Source organism: Lycium barbarum, chromosome 10 (assembly GCF_019175385.1).
Source record: "Lycium barbarum isolate Lr01 chromosome 10, ASM1917538v2, whole genome shotgun sequence".
NCBI lineage: Eukaryota > Viridiplantae > Streptophyta > Magnoliopsida > Solanales > Solanaceae > Lycium > Lycium barbarum.
In genome coordinates this window covers 89238907-89259205 of record NC_083346.1, presented here as the reverse complement: position 1 = coordinate 89259205, position 20299 = coordinate 89238907, and the positions used below count along the sequence as shown (strand labels likewise).

General features: G+C 36.7%; 2 protein-coding genes across 2 annotated transcripts; one reads left to right on the top strand and one right to left on the bottom strand.

Moving 5' to 3' along the window:
- Positions 1-5763: 5763 nt before the first annotated feature.
- Positions 5764-7586, bottom strand: LOC132613093 (uncharacterized). The gene is made up of 3 exons (XM_060327147.1): positions 7087-7586; positions 6656-6761; positions 5764-6075 (listed from the first exon to the last, which is right to left on the bottom strand). Exons 1-3 carry the CDS (start codon positions 7584-7586, stop codon positions 5764-5766), a joined length of 918 nt encoding a protein of 305 aa, XP_060183130.1.
- Positions 7587-10858: 3272 nt separating this feature from the next.
- Positions 10859-17210, top strand: LOC132613726 (protein NSP-INTERACTING KINASE 3). The gene is made up of 11 exons (XM_060327920.1): positions 10859-11682; positions 12210-12342; positions 12422-12493; positions 13125-13268; positions 13368-13439; positions 13552-13611; positions 13774-13871; positions 13975-14118; positions 14742-15083; positions 15605-15996; positions 16522-17210. Exons 1-11 carry the CDS (start codon positions 11580-11582, stop codon positions 16840-16842), a joined length of 1881 nt encoding a protein of 626 aa, XP_060183903.1. The 5' UTR covers positions 10859-11579; the 3' UTR covers positions 16843-17210.
- The last annotated feature ends 3089 nt before the right edge of the window (positions 17211-20299 follow it).

Sequence of the window (20299 nt, the reverse complement as noted above, 5' to 3'; positions counted from 1 at the left end):
TCACCATTAGCAGTTACCATTTCATTGCTGGGACCGGGTTCCTCTGCCTTTTTAGCCAACTTCACCTTCAAAAGAGCTTTTTCAGCTTGGAGTCGCTTAATATCTGCAGTGGCTTTCTCCTGAGCCTCTATAAGACTTGAAATGGTAGAATTTCTGCCAACACCAACCTTCCTAGGCACACAATCATATTCTTATAGAATCCCCAAAATAATCATTTGCTTTCTAGTGCTCACCGTACCCTCTGTTGTCTTAACATGAAAGTGCTTAAATACCTTGGTTAAGAAAAAGCCATATGGCAGACCATGCTTACCCTCCTTGGCATTAACAACTTTTATCATGTGCTCAATCATTAGAGCAGGCAGACTGATGGGGAGAAAACTATCTAAAGCCTAAATAAGGATCAGGTTTACTATAGAAACAATACATCTCTTTCAACCCTTCGAAGCAGAGATTTGTTGACAAATTCAAACAAGAGTTGATACTCTAGTTTGAGTTCCTTCTTAAATAGGTGAGCACCAATTGCAGACCCTTCCAATTTTATAATCATATTTTTAGAACCCTCGGAAGCCTCTCCTTATATTGATTTCATCCCATCAATTGGCACACCAAGTATTTCTCCCATTTTTTCTTGATCTAGCTCAAATTCAGATCCTTTTACTGAGAGGACTAACATAGATTCATTAGTGTATAGTAGATTGGCATAAAATTCTTTCATTTCCTTCTCAAAAGTTAGGGAGCCAAAGCTAACAGATGGCTCCACTTCTGAAAATTAACACTCTCCAGGAGTTCTTTCATCCCACATTAGTTAGCAATGGTAGAGTCAAACACACTGCCCAGTAACACCTTTTGTTCTCTCAAGTTGGTTTGCCTTTTTAATTCCAAGATCCACATCCTTTTCCTTTCTTTCGCGGAACCAGGTTCCCCAGATTGTTTCATATTATTTTTCCTCTTCTCAAAGGAACCAAGGTCCTCACTCACTTTGCCTTTTCTTTACTTGGATGGTGGAGATACATTCTCTTCCCTCTCAACTTCCGTAGTATCATCAACTACATTGTCTTTCTCAACGTTTGTCTTTTCTTTTTGATTCCCTTTCTTTGTGGTATTTTTCCTCAAGAGAGCAGATTCTTCCACCTCTTCCTCTTTATCAGGTACAGTCACCACATCATCAGGTGATTGTTCCTGTTCATCTCTCAAATTACTGTTCACTAGTCTCCGTTTTTTCTTTCCCACACTTTTCTCCTTATTGTCCTTGACTGCCAACTCAAGTTGAGCCTTTTCCCTCTGCTTGGTATTTGGTCACTTGAAGGCAACATGTTTTATCTAGTACATCCACCCTATTTTGCAGCATCAAAGGTTCTTAGCACAGACTTAATCACAAGGTCACATCTGAATCAATTTCCTGAGAGGAACCATGGGAACCAGGTTCTTTCTCAGGAGAGGGATCACCCAAGGGTACGAATATGGTAGACAAAGTGTTCCTAGTGTCAACAGTAGGCAGATTTTCCTACGAGGAACCAAGTTCCTCGTTTAACTCCCTTATTTCACTACCCTTTTCCCCATGAGTTCCCGCACTATCCACCTCAGTCTGTATAGTATCAACACAACCAGATAACCTTTCTACAATACTTTCTGAAATAGTAGACAAAGCCACTCCCTTTTTAGACAAATTTTCAACAGTGTCTCCAGGGAAGTTGTTACACCTCAGAAATTTTCCGTTAACGTACAGTGAATAGACTAACGAAGGGCACGACGTATACGATATTTTGATAAGTAAGAAACAACATTTGATGATCCTAATTGAGATTTCAAAGACATTTGAGGTAAGAGAAGAAAGTTGTCAAGGAAAGCAAGGGATATGTTGTGATTGTAAGTATGTTATGAATGACATTTAGAACATGGGATAAGCATTATATGTGAGAGAACGTAATAGTGAACTATGACCATGATTATGGAGGAATTGAAGTGAAATTGTGGAATGTGGATAATGTAGATGAATGATGATTGTTGCCTATAATATTGTGAACGTTGTTATGGATGTTTGGGAGTCGATATGTGAGATGAGGAAAGTAGTATAAACAAAGGAAATGCTGCCCAATTTTCTATAGCTTTAGTAAGCATGTTCTTATAATCGATTAGCTAATGTTAATACGAACTTTCTTGAAGGTAGAAACGCGAGCATCGAAGGAGAACGATCAAACGATAGAATAGCTAAACGAAAGAGGTATGTAAGGCTAATCCTTTCCTCCTAAGGCATGACTCCTATGACATGAATCTTCCTATTTTTTCGTGATTTTCCTAAATAACGGAAATTATGAGTCCATGACTATAAAGAGCTACATACGCATATAATAAAGAAAAGAGATACGATACGAGCATGATAATGATGATGATGAGTTTAAGTATAAAGAATCCTAGAGTAACATACGATGTCCATGAGGTTAATGATCCTAAGTATGGTTCCATTGATGCTTTTTCTTGTGTAGACTCACCTTAAAATGTTAGTCCCTTCAAGGTGAGATATAATGATTATGATCACTCCATAATGTAATCGGGGGTTCACGACCTTATGTCACCCTGACATAGCCATAGTTGCCTTCAAGTTCTAATGTATGTTTTGGTGATAAATGTATAATGATGCTAAGCTTATGATATGCCTATGCGATGTATAATAATGTTAAGTTTATGATGAGTATATGACGATGCGATTCCACCGTGCTTAAACGGCCGAGCATGTCCCCGCAAGGGCGGGCTGCATACGATTTCACCGTGCCTAGATGGCCGGGCATGTCATCACTAAGGCGGGCTGCTATGGTTACACCGAGCCTAGAGGGCCGGGCATGACACCAGTAATGAGCGGCGTATGATGTTTACCCGGACGTGGGTAACGATGATGATATATATACGATATGATGATACATGTACTACGATTATATATGATATATGTATGAAATGCATCCACTCTTAAAAGTTAAGCAGGTTATATCTTCATCTTATGTCTCATGATTTCTCTATTATATTCATTTCATTCATGTCTTACATACTCAGTACAATGTTCGTACTGACGTCCGTTTTCTTTGGACGCTGTGTTCATGCCCACAGGTAGGCAGAGAGGCGATCCAGACTCGTAGGAGCTACTAGCACACTTTGATAGCACCCCATTATTTCGGAGGTGCCATTGATTTATTCTTTTGTGTATACATATGTTTTGGGCATGACTGGGTCCTGTCCCGTCCCTAAGTCTAGCACTTTAGTAGAGGCTCGTAGATACGTATGTATGGGTAGTATGGTCTTACGATGTCCTTATTGTATGTACATTATTTTGATAGCCGAAGGGTTTATGTATAAAAGGGTAATTATGTTTCGAAGTGAAAAGTGGGTTTTCCGATGATTTGAGTATAAGATTAATGAATGAACGCTTGATGTGTACGATGGGTAATGGTATGAGTGGTGCTCAGTGGTTAGCCCCGGGTACCCATCATGGCCCCTAGTCGGGTCGTGACAGAAATCCTCTACCCCTTTATCACTATCAAGAGGTTTGAGTTACCTGATTTAGGAGGGTTTGCTATTGATTGTTCAACATTTTCTTGTTCCTTTGCACCAACAACATCTATAGACTCGTGATAGCGAAATACGATTTTTCAGCCACCTCACCTGGATCGTTGATACCCATCACTTCCGTGACCATAATTTGGCTAGGCACTTCGATTTCCTCATCTTTCTTGTCAAGTTCCTCATTTTTTTTGAAGAAGTTTGGAGGCGGAGAGGGTTTGGCCACTTTTTTCAGAGTTATGTGTTTCAGTTTTAAGGGGTTTTATAGAAGGGGACACAAATTTCTTTGGAGTTTGACTTTTTTGAGTCTTAGAGGGACCAAGAATCATTTGATTTTTTTGGTGAAATTGAAGGGTTTTGGTCAGAAGAATTTGGGGTTTTAGTGGGTGATTCGTGCAATTTTGGGTCTGAAGGAATTGGGGTTTTGGAGGGTGAAGAAGTAAGATTCATTTATTGAATTGTGGGAGAGAAGGATTCATTAATGGACATGGTTAATATCTTTGGCAAAGACACATGAGAGAGGATGAGAGAAGGTTGAAGGGAGAGATAGAAGAGAATAGTAGTACGTGAGGAGAGAGATAAAAAGAGATAGTTTAAATATGGAAGAAAAGAAACGATTTTGATTGGTTAGGAGAGAGTTTTTTTTTCCCACAAGCCGGATCGGTTCAGAAGATGTAACATTTTGGGCTCGAATTTTGAATTTGAGCTGGGATATGTTTAATGATATGACACTTTTAATCAATTTTAAAATATATAAGTACTGAAGAGACTACCAACCTGAGTCACAGGAACCAGGTTCCTTGACTATCTTTAAAATGTAGGCAAAAACTCTGAGAAGTGCAATGTCACCAATACTTATGTTGTCCTGAAGACGCCATGAATGTACCTGTAACAATATAGAAGTGAGTTAGATGCCACCAAAAAACACTTTTAGCATTGTACCTTTCCTCTTATCATAGCCAATTATTGAGGGAATTTTAAGGAGGAGCCACTAGTTGAGCTTGATCAAGCCCAACTCCAAACAATTTCGTTCAAAATGCTCCCTGCTCAGTGCCTTGGTGAAGATGTCTGCTACCTGTTCCTCTGTCTTGCAACACTTCATACAGGTCAACCCCTTTTTAACATTATCCATTAGGAAATGGTGTCTTACATCAATGTGCTTGAACCTTTTGTGTTGCATTGGATTTTTGCCATGTTAAGTGCATTTGTATAATCAAACAACAAGGGCACACACTCAGTAAGCACACCAAAATCCTCAAGTTGTTGTATGATCCATAACAATTTAGCACAGCATGAGGCAACAGTCACATACTCAGCTTCAGCAGTAGAAAGAGCCACAAAATTTTGTTTCTTTGTACCCCATGAGATTAAGCATGAACCCAGAAAATGTGCTATTCCAGAAGTGCTCTTTCTATCTACTAGGTAACCAGCATAATCAACATCAACATATCTAATCAAGTGGAGTAATTTAGGAACCAGGTTCCTCCATATCTTCTGGAGGTTCTGCTCAACTTGACTCGTCATTTGATATTTCTAAGGACTCAGCAAATTCCCTATCTTCACCTTCATTACAGTGTATCCCATTGTTGAGAACAAAGCATTTGCATCCAAATGCTCTTAGACAGGTCAGCTTAATCTTCCTCCCATTTAGCAATGCATAGGGGGTCTTCTCAAGCGAGGACCTGATCATGTGCCTATTGATCACATGACAAGCAGTGTTACCAAACTTAGCCCAAAATTTTTTAATACACCACTTGCTATTAGCATTGTTCTGGCCATGTCTTCTAGTATCCTGTTTATTCTCTTCATACAATCATTTTGCTGAAATGTTTAAGATCATCAGATCTAATGCTTATAGCTTGATAACACATTAGATATATTTCAAGGCCACAAACACAAGGAATGTTTCATCCTTGGTTCTTAGAAACAGAGTCCAAGTGAATCCTGGAATGGTCACATTAGTCACAGGGATATACTTCTTTCTTCCTCTGCTTTGAACCCTCATTGTTTCACAAGGATCAATGAGAGAAATATCTAGTGGTCTTAAGGTTCCTACTTTCCTTTTTTTTTTTTTGGTTTGAAGGAGAATTTGACCTACTTTTCTTTAGTACAAGCATCCGGTGCCTTGTAATCTTTGTACTTGATATTTGGCAGCACACGGACCAGGTCATTCGTAATCAGTTTGTTAAACAGTGGGAGGCTTGCATGCTCTAGTCACTTGTGCCACAACTCAGCATCATCATGTACATCACTGCTGCATTTCAAGTTGCCACCATCCAATGAACCAAAATCTACAACTTCATTTCCCTTATCACATATTTGGGACCCATATAACATACTATACGTCAAGCCATTTACATAGTAGAATTTTTCAATCGTGTGGCAGAGTGTCTTGGCATTTTTGCTAGCATACACACTCCCGTGTTGGAAGGCCTTGAGTGAGAGGACAAACTTCATTCTTTTAGTCATATGCTTCGAGCAACCACTATCCATGTACCATTTTTTACTGCCTCCTCTCACTCCAGCCTGTAAACTAAATTATTTGTTAGATTTAGGAACTCAAATCAGCTTGGATCCCTTATACTGATAGAACGGGTGAATTAAACTTCTTTTTGCCTATGCAGGCAGCACATTCTTCTTCTTTCGGGGACCATGTCCTTGTACTTTGGGCTTCTTTTCAATAAAATTCTTATTTTTTTGCAAGGACTGAAATCTAGCTTTACATGTATCCTTATAGTGGCCATTTTGACCACAATGAGTGCCCAACCATTTATCAGTCACAGTGACATACTTGCTATAGGGATTGTAGGGAGATTTAGCATTTTGAAAACTAATCCCTTACCGTCCACCCTTACTTTTGTACATAGCAGCAACCACGTCAGAGGACCAGGTCTAGTGGAGTGACTTGTCAAGAATAATTTTAACCCTTTTCAAGTCCTCAAGAAGTTGTCTATTCTTCTCTAACTCAGTAGTGAGACTCAGTTTGGTTTTCTTGAGTTCATTTTCAAGCTCAAGGTGAATCTCACTGGACTCCTGTTTTCCCTTAGATGGAGTGTTTATCCATTTTTTTCATTTGACTATGTAATAGAGAGTTTTCTTTAGTCACTTCCTCAACTTGCTCATTCAGATCTACAACAGTGACTACCAAATCATCCCTTATTTGTTCTAAACCATCAAATTCTTCATTTAGAACATTTTTCTCATTAATAAGACTATGATAGGCATCAATCAACACATTGTCTAAGGATCTCAATTTTTTTTAGAGTAACTTTTTAGATTTTTCTGCACATCAATTTTTTTTTACCTCTTCCTTCTCATTATCATCATCATTGTCAGATGTGGCCACAGTGAAAAGATTGACTCATATTCTTAGGGTGGTTCATTGTTGATAGCCAGCATGATTGTATCGCCTAGATAGTCACCATCTTCGGATTCACTAGAAGAATCTCTCTAAGCAGCCAGAGCCTGCTTTACCAAGTTGTCAACAACTTCCTTCTTGTTGAACTTCTTGTCAGGGACCTGGTTCCTCTTAGCTACCTTATCAGAATTCTTGTAGTAATCCTACTATGAAGAGGACACTCTTTAATGAAGTTTCCAGACTTTCCGCATTTGTGACAACAGTCATTTCCTTTGAAGTTCCTGCTGGAGCTTCCTCTCTTTGGGATCCCACCATTTCTTCGAATCTTCTTATGAAATCTTCGAGTGAGGTACGCCATCTTGGATTCATCACAGCATGTGTCATTTTTAGCAGCTTTGAGAACCAGGTTTTTCTCCTTCTTTGACTCTCTTCTTTCAAGATCATTTTTTCTTTTCATCTCATAGGTTTTCAGGTAACCAATAAGCGCGTCAATAGTTAGTGTTTGTAAGTCCTTGGCCTCTGTGATAGCATTGACTTTGCTTTCCCAAGAACTTGGTAGGACGACAAGTATTTTCCTGACTAGCTTGTTGGTGGGAATAATTTCCCCAAGTGAATGAAGCTCATTTATTATGGAGGTGAAACGAGTGCGCATTTCATAGATGGACTCATCCTTTTTCATTTTAAACAGCTCATACTCAGTGGTAAGCAGATCTATTTTGGATTGCTTTACCTAAGTGGTTCCTTTATGAGCTATTTGAAGAGCTTCCCATACTTCCTTTGCAGATCCACAAGATGAGACACGATTGTTTTCATCTGGCCCAATACCGCAAATCAAGATCTTATTAGCTTTGTAGTTCTTCTCAATAGCTTTTCTGTCAGTTTTAGAGTATTCCTTTCTTGTTTTTGGAACTGACTTTGAGCTCTCAGCATCTATTTTCATGGGAACAAAAGGACTATCACAGATTATGTCCCACAACTTTGAGTCCTTAGCCATAATATAATCATGCATCCTTGTCTTCCACCACCCATAGTACTTTCCATTAAACCTTGGTGGTTTTGTTTGAGATTGTCCTTCCTCGAGGTTTGGTGGAGCAGCCACGGAGAAGATCCTTTCTAGGTGTTAACCTTTTAGAAGGAACCTGCTCTGATACCAATTGATAGAAACTAAGAGTCCACCAAACAGTATAGAGAACCAGGTTATCTATCTGTTCCCTCAAGTAAATTGAACAGGACGTAAATGAGACACAATATTTACGTAGAAAACTCTTTACTCAAGGGATTAAAAACCATGACCCACCGGAGTAGGATTTCAACTTCACTAACTAAGCAACTTTAGATTATAACCTTAGCAACCTAGGAATTAAACTCTTAATCCCTCACCCCTTACAATAACCTTATTGTAAGCTACAACCCTTGACTTAACTTTAGCCAAGTAACCACCCTATTGACTAACTCTAGCCAACAGACTCCTAATCTTGACTAACTCTAGCCAAGATAGTAAAGTAACACACGGTTGAAACCTTCCTACAAAGACGCTTCTCCAAAGTTGTATAGGATTACAAGTAAGAACAAAATAACAAAGACTTAACAAACCTAGGACTTAAGACATCTTTAGTTGTTGGGATTTGGTCCTTGAGTTTGATGAAGCTTTGTTCTTGAAAGTAGCATAGAGAGCTATGGCGGCTACACCCGAGAGAGAATCTGTTTTCTGATTTTGCAAGTGATATCTTTAACCTAGTAACATGTTGTATATATATTGGAGAGCATGTGAGTAGCATGTGACCATGGATAAGGACCTTTCATATTTTACAATTGGTCTTTAGCTACAAGTTTGACCTTCAGCATGCTGCAGCTGTGCTGTTGCGGTTCTGCCAGTAGCACAGTAAAAGTACCGCAACTTTATAGCTGTGACACGTTGACTGTACTGCACTCAGGGGACCTGATCGAATACCTGGTTCCTCTAGTGTTTGTCAAATCATCAAAACACAATATGACATAACTTATTAAAAGATATTACGTTATGTACAATAGGTGTTAATTGGCTGTGTGTTTTATATGCTTGCTCCCAACTAAAGCTTTTATCTTAAATTCTTTATCATACAACTTCTTGACCAAAAAAAGACCCATCTTACCTAAATTTTTGTATTGGATAATACTAAGCAAAAACATATCTAATTCTTAATCTGTAAGAACTTTGCACTTAAAAATGCATCTTCTTGTGCATTGCCTTAAGATCGATTTCATAGTGGCTCGCTAATTATATGAGGTATAAAAAGAAGTATGCGATGTAAATAATGACACTGAATTTTGTAATAATACCTAATTGAAACATTACTAATTAAATTGAAAAGTTTAAATTTTATGCATCACTATTCACTGGAATAAAAATATATTCAAATCTCTATGATAAATATTAATTGATAGCACCTCAAAATAGTAAATACCTATTATCACATGTTAAACTACATTGATAGGGTGAAACTACTGTCAGTATAATTAACTTAAATCATAAATTTTTCAGTTATATTTTTTAGTGTAAAATTTTTCCATTACTAATATATTGAACATATAATACAGTCAAACCTCCCTATAATGATAATATTTGTCTAAAAATTTCAATGGTTGCTATTGTGAGGTGTTGTTATGTATGTATTGGTATTTGATGTTTAGATTTCATTTAGTTGTTATAAATAAAAGTACACAAAAAATTATTTTTATGTACTTTTGAAGTTATAAACGAAAATAAAATACTTGTTAATTTTAAAATCTCAATTGAATTTCATATTTCGTTAATTAAAAATTAAAAAAGACTAATAAATTAGTAATAAACCCATAATTAGTTGCAGCGTACCGAAAAAGATTTAAAATCTAAGGAACATATGCATCTAAAATTAATTGAAAATTTAAATATTTCAAGTTTGACGTAAGAATTCAAAAATTATAGGTAGTTTTGTAAACTCCAGTCTCTTAGTGGTGACATAACGCATGAATTGATTTTGAAATTTTGCAAGACAAAATTAGATTACTATGAGAAATATAATTTTTCTCTTTTTTGATAGTCGTACTTGAAATTTACTATGTGCATGACATTAGTAATGACCATAATATTTTAATATTTTTTTATACATAATATATTTCTTACAAAATACTGCTCCACACAATATTTGAGTATGACTATTGTAGAGAGGTAATATTACAAAGAGTGCATGCTACAATGAATTCCACCACTATTATAGGTAGAATGCTCTTGTACAAAAGTAAAATATAATATGAAAAATCAGTTTTGGAAAAATTCGAACTGTTATAATGAAATACAGTTATAACGAATGACAATTATAGAAGGTTGACTGTAATGGGTTAGTGATATTTTTGCTAGATTTATCAGTTAGGCATTCGGTTGATTATCAATTAGGCATTCGATTTTATACTTACCATCAAGTTATTGTGCAATATATCGAATTTTATTTAAGGTTTTTGCCCCATTCTCTGTGACTAGGGTATTAATGTATTGTAATTGTTCATACGGAAATTATGCATATGTTTGATTATTAAAGATAAATTCTATTTACAAAAATTAAGACATGGACAATTCAGCGATATTTTAATATATGAACGGCGAGAAGCGCAAATAAATTTATTGGTTTCTAATAATTTTCTTATTTATAATAATTCTATAAATGATCTAATTATAAATTATAGTAATAGTATTTCAATCATTAATGTATATAACTTGCATATACAAACTAATCTGGCGCAAGCTAGCAATGTGGGCCATGGTCTGCAAAAAGCTTTAACAGAAGAAAATGATTATAAAAATGTTTGATTCAAAAAGAAGTGAAAAAAGTCCAAAAGACAACAAAGACTAAGACAAGGCAAGCACGTGACCTGTCAAAAAGCTTCTTACACTACAGTACTGCAAAAATATTAGACATGCTCTTGTTCTCATCAATCCAATGCATCCCTTCACTCCAATCACTCAACATAAATCAAATTTTGCATTACCCCATTTCTTTATTTGTACTAAATAAAATCTTTTTTTCTGCTTTTAAAAATAAAGAAAACTGTCCACATCTCTGTATGTGCGAGTTTTTGGCCTATGTTTTGGCTTTTTCTGTTGTGTTTGTATCTTTGTGGTATAATATTACTACTAAGAATGAATAATAATAGAGGGAGATAGTGATGAATGATGATGTTCTTCAATGGATATGGTAGAAGAGAGCTTCATTAAAGGAGAAAAAGCTTAATTAGCTCAAAACATAATATTACTAACAATATTATTCCCACATGGAATTTGTTGGGATCAGTTCCCAACCATAGAATTAACATTATCAGATCTCAAGATTACCATATTTTCCAGTTTACTCTCTTTTCTTTCTCAAGAAAATTCCTTTTTATTCCCATTTGGCTCAAAGACAGCATAATTGTGTAAAGATAGCAACTTTAGCATCTTGGTATTTGGCTTTTTTCAAGAATTATAGGATTTGTGGTTGCTATGGAGTGAAAAAGGAATATATCTTTCTTTTGGGACTTTAAAAGGTTCTTATTCTGAGAGTGACCCTTTTGTGAGTTTTATGTAAAGAATGTATCTTTGTTCTCTTAATGTGTTTTGTTAGGCAAATAGTAATCCCTTTTCTTAGAAGGTAAAATTGTACAAGGCAGTAGTGGTAGAGAAATGGAGAGAAAATGGTGTATGTTGTGGCATGTGGGGCTTCTTGTTTTAGCATTGATGGAGAGTTCTTTGGCTTCTCTTTCTCCTACTGGTATCAACTATGAAGGTAATATTTCTTTCCTGGATTTTCCTTCCTCTATTATGCTAAGACTTCCTTAAATCAATTTCTTTACTAGCTTTAGTGGTTCTCTCTTTAGCTTTTATCACTATAATTTGTTCCCTCTGACCAGACTCTTATTTAGGGGTGAAAATCCTCTTCATCTACTTTTAAAGCCAGTATAAATTGAAAAAATATGATATTATCCTTTGCAAATTTTGAACAAAAGAGAATAAATCATCCATTTTTCTACCACATATCCGGGTTTCACACCAAGCAATGAAGCTCTTTCTTTAAAAGAATTTTCATAAATTCTTTTCTAATAAAAGTTTGTCATTAACCAAATTTAGAATGTTTTCTTAAATATATCATGAATTTTCAATGATATTATTAAGGATCTCATCGAAAACTTACATCAGCTTGCCAAACAAAGGCTAAGAGAAAAAAGATCTTCAATTTTTTGACTTAATGACAGACTTATCAGGGAAAACAGTGGAAAACTGTGAGTGACTGTATTTTCATGTAATCATATGCAGTTGTTGCGTTGACGGAAATTAAGAAGGCATTACGTGATCCTTATAATGTTCTGGAGAATTGGGATGTGACTTCTGTTGATCCTTGCAGTTGGAGAATGGTCACTTGTTCGTCTGATGGCTATGTTTCTGCTATGTAAGTAGTTGAGCTTGAGTAGCTTAGTAGAGTTTTCACTCTAGATAATCATCAGGCCTAATCTTTTTTCCTTTATCAGTGGACTACCTAGTCAAAGTTTATCAGGTACCTTATCACCTGGAATTGGCAACCTCACTAAATTGCAATCTGTGTAAGTTCTTCACTGTATGCTTGTCTTAGGGTGTGTTAGGTATGAAGAAAAATGTTCTAGATTTTTTTATTTTTGTTTTCCTGAAAAAGAAGTGATTGTGTTACATATTTTAATGTGTAGTAAGTGAGCAAAGAAGTATTATCCCAAGAGCATTCATATGTAATCTAACAAAACACTATGGGCTGGGATAGGGTGGGGTGTGGGGAGTTCGGGGGTGGCGGGGGGTGGGATGGTCAAGGGGCAGGGGTTATGGGCGTTGGGTGGGTGGGAGGAAACAATGAACTTGGAATGTCACTTTTTTTTTTTCTGATGAAGTAAGTTGTTTGATTGAACTTGGAATGTCACTTATGAAACTTGTTTTCTATGGTTCCATTAGGGAAGTCATTTTACTCATTTTTAAGGAACTTGTTTTCCTAACAAATACTGTATGTTTTTCAAAACATTTTGACCTACCAAACATGGGAAAACTGGAAAATGTTTTCTTCCATACCAAACACACCCTTACTGTTTCCTTCTGTTATTTTATAGGCTAAATCCGATTCCCACATCATGTTCTTTTTTCGGGCATAAGAATTACCTAATGTGAAGCCGTTTTCTTATTCATATTGGATTGATTGACCTTTTCGTGTAGATTGCTGCAAAACAATGCTATTTATGGTCCTATTCCTGATGTGGTTGGTAATTTAGAAAAGCTTCAAACACTTGATCTGTCCAACAACAAATTTGATGGAGGAATACCCTATTCTTTCGGAGACCTGAAGAATTTGAATTATTTGTGAGTTCAGGAAATTTTGCTTATATTCACTGTTTCCTAACATTCTTATCAAAACTAAACTTGAAACTTATTGTGTATCTTCACTGTTGAGCAAGACAGGCGATTAAACAACAATAGCCTCACAGGATCCATTCCTCAATCTCTCTCTAACATTGGAGGCCTTGCTCTTGTGTAAGCCATCTTGCTTCGAAATTTGTTATGCATACCTTTAAAATACCCTAAATTACTCTAATGTTCTGTTTTTCCTTGTTCATTTAATTGATTTGGCTTATCTTGCTTGTAGGGATGTTTCTTTTAATAATCTTAGTGGTCCATTGCCCAAAATATCAGCAAGAGCTTTCAAGTGAGTCGCCTTTTCTATTGTTTCAACACTAATGCTGCAGTTGAAGTAGTAACTCTCAACAATATTGAAATTGACTTGTTCATGTCTCGTCTTTTTTAATTTTCATTGACAATAATGCAGTAGTTACTATATTGAATATAAGTTTCTCACCATGATTTTCAGAGTTGTTGGAAATCCTTTGATTTGTGGCCAAAATTCTGGGAACAATTGTTCAGCAGTCTATCCAGAACCACTGTCATTCCCGCCAGATAGTTTAGGAGGTCTGTATTACATCACTTCCATTCACCTCCTGTTCCTTTCATTTAAAAGTGGAAAATAATAAAACTTAAGAAATTGTGTTTTCTGTTTTCTTCAATTTCATAGATCAAAGAGCAGGAAGTAAAAGCCATCATGTGGCTGTTGCTTTTGGAGCAAGTTTTGGTGCTGCTTTCTTGGTTATAATAGTTATAGCACTCGTTCTTTGGTGGCGCTACCGGCATAATAAGCAGATCTTCTTTGATGTCAATGGTTAGCTTATTTTCTTTTGCTTTATATACATCTAAGATAATTCAACTTCTTTTCTTTTTAGTTTGTATTACTGATTCATTTGGTTATGCACGTATCTTCTTGGATGTATTAGCTCCGTAGATTTGTCATCACTTAATTACTTTTTCAAGCATGGGCGTTTTAGTTTCTTAATATACATCTTTCAGATAAACTGTAATGGAGAAGGTTTACATTGACATTTGATTGTAAATTTATTAGTCTAGTATTTTGTAAGACCCAAATTTGCAAGTAGTAGATGTTTAACAGCACTTCTACATTTACCTAGGTCGAGAATATGTTGAAGGCCAGTTAATTCTCATATTTAGCAAATTACACAGCCCTCCCTACTGTGAAAATACTGGTCAATGTTTCTTCAAATTTGGACTTAGTACAATCCTTCTCTTTATTAGTTACTACCTGTCAATACCAAAAGATTGGGACTACAATCCTTATCTTTATGGGCACATTATAGTCCAAAAGTTTGATACATCTTTTCCCCAGTACTACTATTCTATTTCATCACTTTCCTTGAGCATTCATATTTTTCGCCCCTATCTCCAGCTATCCACTATAGCTGTATCTGAGCAATGATTTCTCAACTGCAGAGCAATATGATCCAGAGGTATGCTTGGGTCACTTGAAAAGGTATGCCTTTAAGGAACTGCGGACTGCAACTGATCATTTCAACTCAAAAAATATTTTGGGGAGCGGAGGATTTGGAGTTGTGTACAAGGGCCGTTTAAATAATGGAACTATTGTGGCTGTCAAAAGATTGAAGGACTACAATGCTGTTGGTGGTGAAATCCAATTTCAGACAGAAGTCGAGTTGATTAGTTTGGCTGTCCATCGAAATCTTCTCCGTCTTTGGGGTTTTTGTTCAACTGAAAGTGAACGGCTTCTTGTTTACCCCTATATGCCAAATGGAAGTGTAGCTGCACGATTAAAAGGTCAGCTTCTTGGTCTGCATGTTTTGTTAGTGAATAATTGCTTTGCCTGCTAGCTTCAGATCATTACTCCAACATCTATGTTTTGTGAAGTTGGACATTCTTGGGAAGGTCTTTGTTTAACTAGTTTCAATTGCGGTTGCCATTCTTTTGCACTTTTAGGTGCTTGGTAACACCTCACTGATTCAGTTTGCTTGATTTCTGGAAGTTAAACTGAAACTACTCTCTTAAAGCTGCACAATTTGCTATTAAAGAAAGTGAGCTTAACAGAATAAAGTATTATCTTATAAGAATGAATCTTGTGACTTCTTCTTCTTCAGCTACCACAGTGATGTAGTTTTTTTTTTTTTTTTTTCTTTATCTTCTTATTGCGCTAAAATTCCAAGCTGTGCCCATTGTGCTTTTTCACAGAGCTATCAGCTTCTTTTTTTTAGCTTTCTAAGTGGATTTTGCATCATTTTGAAGAAATGATGGCAGACATTGCCTTATACTAACCATGTCTTTTGTGGTTCCCAATTTTGCAGATCACATCCATGGAAGCCCAGTTTTGGACTGGTCAAGGCGGAAAGGAATAGCATTAGGTACAGCAAGAGGGCTAGTATATTTGCATGAGCAGTGTGACCCCAAAATTATCCATCGTGATGTCAAAGCAGCCAACATTCTGTTGGATGAGGAATTTGAAGCAGTTGTTGGAGATTTTGGGTTGGCGAAGCTCTTGGATCACCGTGATTCTCATGTAACGACTGCTGTTAGGGGCACAGTTGGCCACATTGCTCCAGAATATTTGTCAACCGGTCAATCGTCTGAGAAGACTGATGTGTTCGGGTTTGGAATCTTGCTTCTTGAACTAATTACAGGTCAGAAGGCTGTAGACTTTGGACGAGGGGCCAATCAGAAAGGTGTTATGCTTGATTGGGTGCGTTCCCCGTCTCTCTTGTATGTGTGCCAAAAAACGTACTGTGAAATCGAGCTCAGTCGGTTTTTTATTTTCCTGGTTCTTGGCTAAAAAAAAAAACGACCAAGCTCAGTCGGTTTTATTTTTTTTAAAAAAAAATTGGGATCAAACCGACCGACTAGGTTGGTTCAAAAGTTGGTCAATCTTTTTAGGTCAGTTTTTCTCGTGTTTTTTGGTTGTCATCGTTAGATTTTAAGTCTATTCTGTTAGTTGGAGCAAAGGTGTTCACTTTAACAAACTTAAAGGCCAAAAGATGCTCAAAGGTTATATTCAAAGAACCAAAATAGACCTACTCCCATAGATAAAGGACTTTTTGGCTAAAAATTTGCAGAATGCCATAAAAAGATTTTGTTGAAAGTGTAGCTACTGTAATACGGGCTATCATTTTAATTTTGTTTACTGGTTTGAACATTGAATCTTGTTAGTGCATTGTTAAGCATGCTGTTATTGGATTCCCTTTTTAAATTTACCGCTAATTTAATGCAGGTAAAGAAGCTTCATGTAGAGAAAAAGCTGAGCCTTATGGTGGACAAAGATTTAAGGAACAACTTTGATCGGATTGAACTTGAAGAGATGGTTCAAGTTGCCCTTCTCTGTACCCAATTCAATCCAACTTATCGCCCAAAGATGTCCGAAGTATTAAGGATGTTGGAGGGCGATGGATTAGCTGAAAAATGGGAGGCTTCACAACAAAAAGTCGAGACTCCAAGGTATAGAACCTCTGAAAATACACCGAAAAGATATTCTGATTATATAGAAGAATCGTCACTAGTAGTTGAAGCAATGGAGCTTTCAGGACCTAGATGACATCTGGTCATCGTTCTTCTCTTACACGTTCTATCCTTAGCTTCCTTGAGTATCTGATGTTGAAAATGAGGAATATGTGGTCGTTGATAGGTGTTGAATGCATGTATTGATCTGTAAAAAGAGCACAAAGGTCATGTATAATTCGGTTCTTTTAATCAACAGTTGAGTCTCATAGTTCCTCTCCCTCGCAATTTTGAGAAAATGTGTCATTTCCATGTGTAACTAAGATCCCATTAGGTCTTTTTTTACTATAAAGATCTTGAAATTTCCCGAGGGTGGAGGCTTAAGTCTAGCCACCCTCATGTACAGTGGTCTGATTGAACATTTGTTAAATCTATTAGTAGTGTACATATGCTATTCATTAGTCATTCTGCTTCTTAAGCCGTTTTAACGGGGTAAACATATGTAATTACAGCGAGTCCGGAACTTAAATGACCCAAAAAGTGGGTTTAGGAACTAAAATAACCCATAAAAAAAGTGACCAAAGTACCTTTTGCGGACTAATTTAGTGTGCAATAGGACTAAACTGTAATGTTACAGTTAAGTCCTAGTGCGCACTAAAAGGTACTTATATATTTTTCCCAACACGTGTAATTTTAAAGTTTTGAAATTTTGCCTTTTTTTCATACTTTGAACAAAGATTAGTCGTGTTTCAAAATGTCGGAATATTAATATTTTATATAAAACTTGATATCTTTTTGTGCGAACAATAATATAGGCTCAATACATTAAGTATACGTAAACGTTTGGATCGTCGTTGTAGGGGTTGTAAAGTGTCTTGAAATGAGTTTTGTTTGTTTGGAAATTTGTTATCTTTAGGTTTAAGTGTTTTATTTTATAAGGTTTTGATTTAGGCGTTTTATTATTTAGTCAAGATATTACATTATTAATAATATGTCAATATTTTTTTTGAGTTTTTTTTTTATAATTTTTTTTTGCCATTTATATTTGAAGACAATTCGAATACATTAAGAAGAATTAAAATACATTGATAATTCAAGGCAATTCCAATACATCAAGAAGGATTAAAATACATTCATAATTCAAGACAATGTTCAACGACGAGAGGCTCTTCCACTACGAGAGGTTTTTCCATCACCAGAGGTACTTGCACCACTACGACCCTGTAGATGACACAAATGCTTATCATGGCCAAACTCTTTACACGTCGAGCACCTTCGAGAGTATGTTCTATTCGGAACATCCATTTGATTGGGAATCCGAGTTCGTGTGTTAAGATGAATTTTACGGATATGCTCCTTGTTAGCAATCATTGAAAATGACTCGTTTGACCAATAAGATTGGTCACGAAGTGGGCAGAAACCTCTGGCATATGCTTTAAGATAATTTTTGACGTTGTATTCGGATGCCACATAAGTGGATACCGTTTCTCCATTGCCTCGAAACACTTGATGGCATGAGAACACGACATGTGGTATGACTGCCACTTATCAAAACTACACGTTCTCGTTCTCTCGTAAACGGTATGAAGGTTTTCTCCATGACCTTGGTAATAACCTGTCTGGACTTCATACACACGTTCAACATAGTTATACTCTACCATCTGGTGTAGCTTACATTTTTCCCTATAATGGTCGAACATTTGTGCAGGTTTTAGCATCAATTTCCCACTATCCGCTAATATGGCTCTGGCATGTCTTGTTCTAGTGGCAAACTGCTCCACAACTTGCTTGAAAGTCATCTCACCATTGCAGTAACGGGTAGTCCCCAAGCACATTTTAGCAAACCATTGAATGACTCCGAGCTGTTTGTTGTTAGCATCCCCCATCTCCTGCCTCCATCTGCATGTAATGTCCATTTCTCAACGTCGATATCCTTCAACTAATTATATACTATTGGATTCACTATCTTGATCATTTCCATCCGTATAAGAAACTTTTTTTGTTGATGCTCCATTGCAGCCACCCACATCAATTTGTTTAGTCTGCCGTTTCTAAATTTTGTTTGGAAATTTGCCTTTATGTGCCTTGAACAAAAGCAATGGTAAGCGAAGGGAGGCTGCCACCCCGACAAATTAGACATACTGTATAATGTCTTGATGTCGATCAGATAGCACGCATATGCCCATACGATCCTTAATAACATATCGCCTCAAATGTGTCAAAAACATCCCCATGTGCCGTTGTGTCACGACCCAACCGGAGAGCCGCGACGGGCACCCGGAGCTGACCTACCGAGCATTTCTTAGCATCCATCTCATAATCATAACTAGGTGGGTCACATGGCTAACTCATAAATATCATAAACTTTAAGAGACACGAGTTCAATAAATATATGCACGTCAATATAATCACCATCAACTATGTCAATATGCACAAGCCGACAAGGTTGCCAAAATGATATACAAATATGACCCGATGAGGTTATAGAGCATCTAACTATATATATCTGTCTACAAGCCTCTACATAGAGTGTATAACATCATAAGGACGGGACAGGACCCCGCCATGCTCATATATATACACAAAAGAATAATACCAACTAAACCACAGCTCCAAAACAAATGGAGTGCTCCTGTGCAATCACTGAGGAAGCAGCCTGGGGGTCTGGTCTGTCTCCCTGCGGGCATGAGCGCAACGTCCCCAAACAAAAGGACGTCAGTACTAATAATGTACCGAGTATGTAAGGCATGAGTAACAAAACAATAAAGATATGAAGATAGCATAAGATAAAGAGATCAATTTGTACCTCAGAATGCCTCTTGAGGCGGATGTCATGCATGCTTAGTCTTTAAAAAAAATATTTTCATACGTACATATATAATACCGTGCCCGGCCATATAGGCTTGGTGTTATCATCATCATCCCGCATCCGGGGTAAATCATAATGTACCCAATGCAGTGGTGTGCACATCTACGTGCCATACCTGGCAGACTATAGTGCGGCTCGGTGAGAGAAAAAACCTACATACATATATAAAGCATGCATGAGAGCCCAAATAAAACATTACAACTCTATCGGAGTGACGTAAGGTTGGTAAACCTCCGATTTCCATTATGGAATCATCATCATCATCGCTATATCTCACCTTGAAGGAGCAACTACCATAAGATGAGATCAACATTAATGAATAAAATCAATAATCATATGAGAAGGATCAATAAATTATGGGACAACTATCAACAATATCATATGAACCTCAAGAACCACAAGCTTTAGCATTTCTAGAAATAGAGTCATCATAGAGGACATTGTATGTATGTTCGTATAGAAGTGATCATGCCATAAGAAGGAAAGGGTTAGCCTTAACATACCTTTTCATCTCCTTAACTACTTAACGTTCTCTTCCCAAGCTCGTAAATCTACATTCAAGAGGATTCGTTCTAGAATTATGTCTTGAAAACACTCTTAAGTTCGAACTAGAGTAATTAGTAAGCTAGCGGAATTTGGGCAGCACTTCCCCTATATTGTCTATTTCCACCAATTTCCAAAACAA